Here is an 11,866-nt window from a genome sequence, read left to right on the forward strand (position 1 = left end):
AACTCTTGGGCTTAAGTGATTCTCTTGCCTCAGCCTCCTAAGTAGCTGGGACTATAGGCACCTGCCACACACCCGGCTATTTTTTTGTTGTTGCAGTTGTCATTGCTGTTTTAGCAGGCCCAGGCCAGGTTCAAACCTGCCAGCCTCGGTGTATGTGGCTGGCGCCCTACCCACTGACCTACCTAAAGGTAACATTATAATTTATTTTTCTCCTGAGATGGGTTCTTAAAAAAATATTCAGAGACAGTGGTCCACTATTTCATTTTACCCAAAGATGATTAGATTCTGATGCACAGAATCTGTCAGATACCATATATTCTACTTCTCGGTCAGAAGAAAGGTAACACATTTAAGAGCAAAGAAAATGACCAAACAAACCAAAATAGAAACCAAAAATTCAAGCCTCTGGTGTCTAAAGATCTTTTTTCATGCTTCAATTTCTATTATCAGAGAAATGGAGATTACTTTTTGTTGTTTAAACCTTGATGATAATTTACTCTTTTTCCTAAAATATACTCATAAAATATTTTGTGATGGTCCAATCGATGTCATAATGTAATACTATCTTCTTTTGAAGTCATTGTTTTGAACATTAAATTTAAGGCAAAGAAATAAACGTATTTTAAAATACACCTATCCTTTGAATGTAAACTGAAATCATAACAATGCAAGATAACAACTTACAAAAAGTCCATGTACAATAACATAATATATATTATAAAGATAATTTGATGTTCTTCCCGAGGTGTCCACATGAGAGAACCAATGCAGGCAAACAAACCAAAAGAAATGGAGTGGGGTGGGGTGGGAACAGCTGCTGCTTACTTGGAGTTGAGGAAAGTAAGGGCCTCTGCACCTCGGATGCTGGGGGTAATGTTTTCTGGTTTTTTGACTCGTGGATCTTTCCTTCCCCTTGGCTGGGTATTGCAGACATTCCCGGTGGGTTTTCTCTGCCAACTGAAATTAAAATTTTAAAAGATGCCATCCTTTCAAAATCACTTGTTTCTTCTCAGAATACCTAACAGATGTTCAGCTATGCAAGTTTAAGTTGTGCTATTGTCTCCATTTCGGTGCCTAGTCACATCTTTTTTACTCTGCATTTCATAATTAGCAGAAAATGACTTTTTATTCTTACCAGCAGGCTGTGCATGGATGGTATCCCTTTAAAACCTATTCACTGCTTTGTAAATCCAAACAGTAGTTTAACATTACACAATGCATCAAATGACATATACAGGATGTTTCTCTTACAGATTCTACTTGGGAGCTTCTTTAATAATCTGATACTATGCCTTCCTCAAAAGGGGAAACTGACTAAAATGTCATTCAAGCAGAATTTCATGTGACTTTTCTGAAATATCAGAATCAAAGAGAGATAGACATATCAGCCACTTTTCTTCCTTTTATTTAGAAGCAAGTTGTTTTGGAGTCTTGCTCAGAAATAAATAATCCCAACTTAGTGGAATACCAACCTCAATTTATTATATGCTCATGAGTGCTATTTATATTTAGGATTTGAAAGTTCAAGTTGTTTGTGTTCATTCTTCACTTTCAGGAATAGGATAATTATTTATTTTTTATTTTTTTAATGGAAAGTATACCAATTTCACTTTATTAGCCTGCTTTAGGAATAGGATAAGGAGGATGGAGTCGAGGTTAGGTATGAAGGAAGAGGGTTAAAATTTGCGATGGTGAATATCCCTCAGAACATGGCAGCTCAATTGTCAGTCAACAGGGCTATAATCCAAAGGACTGAAAGACAACCTTTGTTTTCCATTTCTGTGCCCAGTGACTCTTTAGTCACAGTGTGACGAGGTCTACCAGTTGCCTTGAGGGGAAATCATGCTGTCAGGAAAGAAATTTACTAAGGTGTCAAATAGTTGAGTTCTCTGAGCATCAGTGTGATCCACATCTGAAAAGCCTAGAGCTGTAAAAATGAACTAGATTTGAACAGAGCTAATGCTAGGAGCTGAAAATCTTTTGTCTCTTCTGGGTTGGAATGATCCACAGTTATGTAAAGATCATTTTCTAAATATTTCAGAGCTTTAAGGGGATCAAACTGGGCTTTTCTTCAAACCTGTGTTTTCTTATGAGGTATTTGCAATGCCTCAATAAGTAATCTTTGAAGGTCTACACAAGTTTACTGACCAGAAGTCATCTAATCTCATCTTTGGAGACCAAGATTTTCTTGGATTTATACCAAAAAAATAATGAACATTGTGTAGCTCATCATATACTAGCTTATGGACAAATCTTGGACATGGTTCTTCTTCCTTAGGACTTTTACTTGGATTATCCTTTGCAGCCTGATCATTCTCATAGACACAAGAGCAACCAACTATTCCTCACAATGTCATAAACCCAGAATGAATTTCTGATGTTTTCTTCCCTCTTTTCTTTGTCTTTGCTGGGTCCAGATACATGTAATTCATTCTGTTCTGGATCAATAGTTGCTCTCTGTGTAAATCCTGTCACTGAAACCATCCTAGAGTCTTTCTTGGTGCCATCTGCTATTATGTCTACATGATCAGAGTCCACACCATAACTAAAGAAATCATTCAGATAGATTCTCACTGGATTAAAGATTTAAACTTAAGACATGAAATCATAAAAATACTAGAAGGAAGTGTAGGGAAAACACTTGAAGAAATCAGCCTGGGCAAAAATTTTATGAAGACTCCTCGGGCAACTGAAGCAACATCAAAAATACACTATTTGGATCTAATCAAACTAAAGAGCTTCTTCACAGCCAAAAACACAGTAAGTAAAGCAATTCTCCCCTCAGAATGGGAGAAGATATTTGCATATTATGTCTCCAACAAAGGTTTAATAACCAGAATCCATAGAGAACTCAAACGTATTAGAAAGAAAAAAACAAGTGATCCCATCTCAGAGTGGGCAAAGGACTTGAAGAGGAATTTCACTAAAGAAGATAAGCACAAGGCCTACAGATATATGAAAAAATGCTCACCATCCTCAATCATCAGAAAAATGCAAATCAAAACTACTCTGAGATATCACCTAACTCCAGTAAGATTAGCCCATATCACAAAATCCCAAAACCAGAGATGCTGGCATGGATGTGGAGAAAAGGGAACACTTCTACACTGCTGGTGGGAATGCAAACTAATACATTCCTTTTGGAAAGACATCCAGAGAAGACTTAGAGAACTAAAAATAGACCTGCCATTTGATCCTGCAATTCTTTTATTGGGCATTTACCCAGATAACCGAAAATCATGTTACAACAAAGATATTTGTATCAGAATGTTTATTGCAGCCCAATTCATAATTTCCAGGTCATGGAAGAAGCCCAAGTGCCCATCGATCCATGAATGGATCAACAAACAGTGGTATATGTACACCATGGAATACTATGCAGCCATAAAGAAAGATGGAGACTTTACGTCCTTCATGTTCACATGGATGGAGCTGCAAAATGTTCTTCTTAGCAAAATATCACAAGAATGGAAGAAAAAATATCCAATGTACAGAGCCCTACTATGAAATTATAGTAGACTTATTATAGCCTAAGAATATAGTGAGGGGGGATGGGAGAGGAGGGCAGAAGGGTGGATTGGTGGAGGGAGGGTGATTGGAGGGATCACCGCTATGGTTTGTCTTACAAGGGTACAAGTGAATCTTTCTAAAAGTAAAGTATAAACGTCTTAACACAATAACTAAGAAAATTGACATAAAGTCTATGTTAACCAGTTTGATGAAAATATTTCAAATTGTATATGAAAACGCCACACTGTACCCCATAGTTGCATTAATGTACACAGCTATCATTTAATAAAAAAAAAGAAAATAGAATAGAAAAATATGCAATAGGAAAAAAAAATCATTCAAATAGGTCTTTGATCACTAGCCACCAAGTGCATACAGGCAATGATTTTTTGAGTGGACTAGCATGCAGTGTCCTACCTGAGACTGGACATCTTCAGACCCTGTGTTACAGGAGTCATCTCGAAGATGTTTCCAGGTTTGAGTTGAAAGCAAATAACCCACTGACCCACTGAATTGTGGTTTGCTGGCTCTGCTGTCATCTATGCTGCCCTTACATATTAAAATCCTACCACCAAATGTGTAGATCCTATGTTGTTCTGAGTCCATACACATCTGGTGATCAAATACCAATTTTGGCCCTCCATCAGCAGCAGTATCCTCAGCAACATGTTTGTGTCAATGATAATAATAGAAGTCACTTTTCAGAGATTTGCTGTTCAGAGAAAATCCAAATAACAGAGGAATCCAAATCACACCCCAACATGTAGATTTGCCTCCACTGAATGTCAACACACATTTTATGAATGATCTGGTACTTGGAGCACTCTCTTTCTCAATGTCTCTAGAGATACATGTCCACTGGTTGTCCTTCACACTGTATGCCGAGAAGTTGACAACATCTTGTGTTCTATCCCAGCCACCAAATAAATAGAGCCTCTGTCTGAACATCAATAATCATCTTACGGCCTCTTTACATTCCTCGTCAGTTATCTTCTCCATCACCTTTGGTGCTTTGGGGAATAATTTGACTCCATTGTGGTTTAATATTCCTGTTGACTAATATACTGATTGAATAAGACATCATTTATAGCTTTTTCAATCAACTCTTAGCAAGCATCAAAATCACCCTTCAAAACCAGTTGTCATGAAAATCTATTAACATGGGATATTCTAGCACAACCCTGATTTTCTTCTGCCGTGATTCAAAAGCCTCTGTATAGTTGTGTTGTCTGAAGTGTTTTAGGCAAAGGCAAAGGGCTTCCTGTTCACAGTACTTGCTGTACCAGTTGGGACAAGATTGTACTACATCAGGATCATCAGTGCCGCTAAGTTCAACACACCAGATGCTAATGTTAAAGCTGTGCCCCCAGGACAAAAGTGAAACTATTTTAATGAATCAACAAGGGAATATCTGTTCATCAATTTTGTGCTTCAGAGTGAATGTTGCTTTGCTATGATCATTCTTGAAGCCACTAGACAATAGCTCTGTCATATTTTCTTCATTCGTTCCACCAAAGACTTTAAATTTCTTCAAACTGCAGACGTGAGTTTTCTCATATTTTCCAAACATGACATTCTGAACTATAGCAGGCCTTTCGGCTTCAGAATCAAGTACCAGGGAGGATAGTTGCTTTCTGAAGACCACCTTGAAGATTGATCATTTGGTTTATCCACTAAAATGTTCCTCATTGCTGAATGGCTCTACCATCACCTTCAAAGTACGCCCCTTGGGAAGCGACATCAGTACTCAGTCCACCCTTCAAAGCAACTTTGGAACTTTTTTTCTGGAATGGCCATTAGAGCTGTCATCATATTACCCTTGATGTCCTGAATGTCATCAACATGTCTTCCTTTCAATATTTCCTTTATTCGGGAAGGTAGGTGGAGGAGAAGGAGCTCCATTTGTGCAGTGCATAGGGCAGAAGCTGGTACTTGGGCACCACAGTGACAGCACCCCAAGCCACCATCTTGTCAGCCTATTTATTTTTTTAAAGGGTGGTAATTCACACTTTTATAAATGTTAGGTTTTAGAGCTCTTATCAGCAAAAGAAATTACAGAGAGGTCAGATTCTATTTAATAAAAACTAATGGTATTGCTACTTCTTAACATATTTTTACACAACACAATAGTAGGAAGTTCAGAACACAAGAGTCATTTTTCTAGAAACATCATCCAGGACATCCCTACCCTTCCACACAGAAGGCCACTCACTTTGCCATTAAGCCATGTGGGTCCAAAATCTAAGTACCAACATGGCCCTTCAGTAATACTCTGAATTGGAGCAACTTTGTCTGATTTTCACAATTTAAAAGAATGAGAAAATTTATCAATAGAAATGTAAAATAAAACTTGTGATGAAGATGCAAGAACTGGAATTTGATAATGAAAACATTATCAAGAGGTATACATCACACATATGAGTATAGCTGGATTTGAATGATTAATCACTTCAGATATTAGCTCATTATAACCAAAATTTAAAGTGTATCGAGAGCCACCAGACTATAGAAGTAATTAGTAAAAATCTTTTGTTTTACTGAATTTCAGCTATTTATAAAGTAAAATAAGCAAAAATTTATTTAATAGCAATAATTCTAGTGTTAAGTTACCAGTGCATGAATAGTTTAAATCTATATAATCAATTTATTATTTGAGACAATTTTGTCATATTTTTCTAAATAATATTGTCAGATACATATCCAGGATTTGATAAATTGGATGTGTGACAGTATTTCATTTAGATTTTTATTATTGGATGATCTCAGCAGACTAGAATGAAGCAAAAATAAATTTTCCAAACATATTTTAATACAAGCTTTCATAGGACATAAACCTGAAAGACATTTTTACCATAATGAAAATGTAACATCTGAATTATATCTTCTGCAGTAAATCTTTTTAAGTGACTAGTAGCCACAGTCTCCTAATTAATACGCAGAGTATGGCTCAAACCAAAAAACTGAGCTGGAATTAGAGTAAGAGGAGGAAATTTTTGTGTTTATGTCTCTATTAAAATACTTATAAAAACTTGGATATGTTCCCCTTTTCCTAAGTATCCTATGAAAGTACACTAAAGTTAATGAAAAGTTCCATGTCATATTGATCCAGAGTTATTTAAACAATACCCAGAGCAGGTCTTACTACATGGGATTGTAAGTGAAGGCTTATTATCTGCAGCAATGGGAATGAAAAAACTTCTGAATAATCCACATTTCCAGATAATCCACATCGGCTCAATGTAATAGCTGGTTTTGTAAGCCCAGGGAGTCCAATCTTTTCACACTTTCTCCCATATATCCTATTCCCAGTACTGTAAATCTAAAGCTATGAAGCAGAAATGAAGAGGATATTTTGCATAAACCACTTAGCACAGCTAAAGAGTAATAGGATAAAGGACTTTTGTTATAAATTCTTAATACCCAATAAGTTAAACCAAACCCTAACCAAACTATAGATAATGCAGTCAAATTACAGAGAAGTGATTTACTCAAACTGATTAAAAGAGGCAATGGGGTAGTATAGTATCTCTCACCTTGCAGGAATCTCTCAACTATATTTAAGCTGTAAAAGATACACCATGAAGTGCTTTTTCTTTAAGAAGAGCAAATACTTGAATAGCACTGACTGACTATCAGACACTCTTCTCAGCACCTTGTATCTGTTCCCTCCCCTCCACACTCTTGGTCCTCATTTTACAGAAGAGAGACATGTGGCTCAGAAGCTGTGAGAGGATACCCCAGGCAAAGGCCAAACCAGGACCTCAACTCTGGCTCTCTCAGAGCCCAAGTGCTGAAGCACCTTCCTGGTCACTCTACTCTACTATGCTTCTGAGACTTTTGCTATTTGGTGGGTAGACTGGATAGTAAAACTGCTCTCATCCTAGGCTAGACAGAGCTGCCCTGTTTGCCATCATGTGCCATGACAGACCAAGCAGTGTTTAGACACTTAAGGTACTGCCATGGAAGCCAGGCTCAGGCTGCATGCTGGGGAACGACAGGTACCTTCTCCGAGGGATGGTCTCCACTGGAATGTTGAGATGCCGCCTTGCTGTTCTCTTCCTATGCCAATCTCTTCCCCTTCCCAAGTCCCCTTACCACTCAGTGCACCTTGGAACCTTAACTCTTTCTCAGAAAACTATGAGGGAAAGTTTATACTATTAAAAAAAAAACAAAAACTGTGAGTTGGGCTGTTCTAACTCTGTATCAAAAGTCCAGCCATTTCAAGGGAATTTAATTAATTAGGCATAGGGAAAATTTGTTCAATCAATCATATGTAGATAGTACAGTTAGATAAGATTCTAAAATTATAAAATGACTTGTAGAATTACTATGAACTCTTAAATATTTTGTCATTTTATCAAAACTCTGAAAGAGAGAGTTTTTAACACTCAGAAATCCCACTGAGATTCTCTACTTGTGAAAATGGGAAAATACTACTAGATAACTGTATTTTGAAGAAATGTTGATTCTTTCATACACTGCTTCAGAATTCCTAGGATTCATGATGGTCTAACAAATTCTAAAACAATGTTTCCTATATGCTTGTCAAGCTTACCTCAAGGAAAAAGAGAAGAAAACAACAAACCATCCATGCTGTAATAACAGAACTAAATTATAGGGGCTATAAAGAAGAATGACTCCATTTCTACTGGCTCTGTGAGTACCACGCGTAGTATCCTAGGCTGACCAGCGTGGCCTTTCATGATCCCTCTCTTAGGGCTTGCCACAAATCACTTTTCGTCTTATCACCTTTTCTAATTTTTGTAATTTCTTCTTTCTCAGAGTTTCTTTCTATTTCTCCTTTCTTCCTGTGCCGCCTGCTATCTCTCCCAGCTCTTCTACACCACCCCTTGTCCTTCTGCTACTTCCAAGTCGTCTGTTTCCCTTCAGAGCTCCAGAGGCAGCTGGCACACCCACTTCACTGAGTAGGGGTGCCATTCTGTGCCAGCCCATGGAGAAAGAGAGCATGGAAGGAAGGGTGGCATGCATGTCAGTAAATTAAGCTACACTAGCCCAACACTTTGAAAAAATTTATAGCAACTAAAGGCTGAAATGGAATTGATACAAATATACCAAAGAACAGGGCCACATAGAACATGATGTTATATCAAGCCAATTGCTTTCTTATTTTAAGCTATCTTCTGTAGAATATTACATGCACACATATAAAGCACAGGTGGACTCTGATAAGAAAAGAGAAGGTAAATAAAAGTCAGACTAAGAAAAATCACCTATACTTTTATTAAGCCAAAATTCATAAAACCACATCAGACAAAAATTAGACAGCAAACTAAACCTCAAGATAATTTAAAAACACGAGGGTTACTTCATCAGCTTTTGAGTTCAAGCAAATACATTTTAAAATTAAACTGTTTGGGGGGGTGGGGCCTGTGGCTCAGAGGGGTAGGGCGCTGGCCCCATATACCAGAGGTGGCGAGTTCAAACCTAGCCCCTGGCCAAAAAAAAAAAAAAAATTAAATTGTTTAAATAAACAGATCTTCACTTGAATTTGTTAAAGAACTTGAGATATGAGAGAAACCAGTTCTAAGGTTTCCCAGTGACTTTTTCCCCAATTCTATTTGTAGTCTAAATCATATTTGTGTTGATTTTTATTCCATCTCTTTTTATGCCATGAGCATTAAAAATTAACAGCCATGAAGCTTATAATAGTTCCAACAGCCTTATCCCACTCAGTGTACATGGAGATGTAGAAGAAAACAAGAACAGTCAAACACGCACACACACAAATACACACACAAATGCACATGCACACACACAAACGCACATGAGCACACAAATGCACACAAGCACACACACAAATGCACACGCACACACACACAAATGAACACGCATACACACAAATACACCCACAAATGCGCACGCACACACACAAATGCACATGCATACAATTTAAGAAGGTGGAAGGAGCCCTCTGTAGCAAAGACCCTGAACCCAACGTTAATTATCTGAAAATCTGAGGCAATTGGTCTTCATTATGTTTTCCATTCATTGCTTCTAGAATTGTAACAAACAAAAAACCCTAGCAGCAGAGATTTCTTCAGTAAAACTGTGATGAAATCATCAGACACTATACTTAAAACCATAATAAATCAAACAAAAATCAGAATGTCTCAAGGTTAACGTACATTGGATGACTTGTGGATAGAAGCAAACATTCTCATCCTTGGTGTAAATCATCGGTTTTGCTAGTCCGTCTGACTGAAGTCCAACAAACAACCCTGGGCTCTCCACAGATTCCAGGCTTACTGATGCGTTTTCCAAGTTCTTCTTAATTTTAAAATGACAGGCAGTATCTCCTGTACCCTACAATCAATACAACATGATTTCATAAATAAGAACAAACACAAAGGACAGAATTTAAAAACTGTCACTCATAAGAATTGAAGTTTGCTTCCTTTTCAAATCCTCAGGATAAATCTATGGATAGAAGCTTTTTACATAAATTGTCCTGCAAAAGTCTGCTTCATCCTGTTCTGCAGGATCCAGAAACAGGGAACACATGATACTCTGAGGCATGGACACACAGCTGGGGACAGAGTGCTCTGCATCACACAGAGAGTGTGGTGCATGCTGTATTGCACCCAAAGTTGTTCACCTCTATCTGTGAACAGAGAACATTAAAAACTGAAATTTTCCTTTTAGAAAGTACTCTGAACATGATGGAAAAGAGGGCAGTTCTTACCACAAGTCCATTTACATTTAAATATAAACCAATGTTCTGTGCTATTTTGCACATTCTGGATTAAATTTTATAAATAGCATATACATAAATTACTCAAAGATGACATAGGAAAATATTTAGTAATTGAGCACCTAGCATAATCTACATACCTCTGGATATTTTTAACACCTTTCCTTTCTTTAAGGCATTTATAATCTAATATTAGAAAATACTTTACCTTCCATTGCTTTGAAAGTGTTCTTACAGAATTTCAGAGTTTCTAGCAAAAGAGTTTTGTGGTAATAAATTGAAATTTTCACCAGCAACAATTATTTTGTTTATAATGGGAAATTATATTATGATCTCTGCTCAGATGTGAGCTTCTTATTGGTAGGAACCAAGTCTGCCTGCCTCCCTCTTTCATTTTATAAATATAAATGAAGCAATTTCTGGGCAGCGCCTGTGGCTCGGTGGGTAGGGCGCCGGCCCCATATACCGAGGGCGGCTGGTTTAAACCCAGCCCAAGCCAAACCACAACAAAAAAATAGCCAGGCATTATGGTGGGCACCTGTAGTCCCCGCTACTCAGGAGGCTGAGCCAAGAGAATCACCTAAGTCCAAGAGCTGGAGGTTGCTGTGAGCTGTGACGCCACATCAGGGTGACAGAGTTGAGACTCTCTTAAAAAAATAAAAAATGAAGCAATTTCTATCTTCCATTCTTATTATGGATACAGTAAGACTGTGGACTTGATTTGTTCACTGTTAAGTGGAGAAGATAACCACATGCACAGATAATAAGTAGAGGAAGGTGGCTGGGGCTGGGGGCAGAGACAGGATGTTTCAGGCAGAGGTACACCATGAACAAAGGCAAGGAGGCAGAAGGCAGCATGATGTACAGATGACCAAGCGTTTTAATGTTGCTAAACAGCAGAGAGAAGGTAACTGCAAAAAAGGAGCTTGAGTCTGTGCAACATAGGGCTTTTGGCCTTACCCTAGACCAATGGTTCTCAACCTGATCCTGCCACAGAATCAACTAGTTCACTAAAGAGCCCTGACTCCTTTCACTGAACAATGGTATTAGAAACCACTTTGTAACAGTAAAATACATCACAGCATTAGGAAGGCTGAGAACCACTGCCCTAGATGATGGGAGCTACTGAAAGATTTTATGGACAGATATCAAATTGCCTGCAGGACATTTCTTGAATGCCCTTCTAATACTTATGTAAAAGAAAAATCTCAGTATTTACTCAATCAGTTGTGTATTCCTTTGTAGTTTTTTACTGTCAACAGAACCTTGATTTCCTCCTGTTCTTCAAGTATGAAGTCGTGGAGCTCCCTATTGCTTTTTTTTAATAAATGTTACTTTTTAGAATGGTTTTAGATTACAAAAAAATTAAAATGATACTACAGATACTCTCACCTGTCCATGCCCAATTTTCTTTGTCATTAATATTCTACATTAGTATGACATATGTTACAATTAATGAACACACGTGACACATTATTAACTGATACTTTATTCAAATTTCCCTAATTTTTACCCAATATCGCATTTCTGTCCACGATCGTGCACAAGGTCCCACGTTACATCTGGTGGTCCTGTCTCTTTAGGCCCCTCCTGGCTGTGACAGCAGGGTCCCACGTTACATCTGGTGGTCCTGTCTCTTTAGGC

General features: G+C 37.7%; 1 protein-coding gene and 1 pseudogene across 1 annotated transcript in view; both read right to left on the minus strand.

Moving 5' to 3' along the window:
* Positions 1 to 1,800: 1,800 nt before the first annotated feature.
* On the minus strand, positions 1,801 to 5,199 carry LOC100952427 (annotated as a pseudogene).
* Positions 5,200 to 5,375: 176 nt separating this feature from the next.
* LOC100947894 overlaps positions 5,376 to 11,866 on the minus strand; it is a 135,219-nt gene continuing 128,728 nt past the window's right edge. The window contains 3 exon segments of the mRNA XM_012807544.1: positions 5,376 to 5,486; positions 5,723 to 5,802; positions 9,657 to 9,834. Of these exon segments, the coding sequence (XP_012662998.1) occupies positions 5,376 to 5,486; positions 5,723 to 5,802; positions 9,657 to 9,834 (369 nt within the window).

The sequence above is a fragment of the Otolemur garnettii genome, unplaced genomic scaffold (genome assembly GCF_000181295.1).
Source record: "Otolemur garnettii isolate 467f Iridium unplaced genomic scaffold, OtoGar3 scaffold00071, whole genome shotgun sequence".
NCBI lineage: Eukaryota > Metazoa > Chordata > Mammalia > Primates > Galagidae > Otolemur > Otolemur garnettii.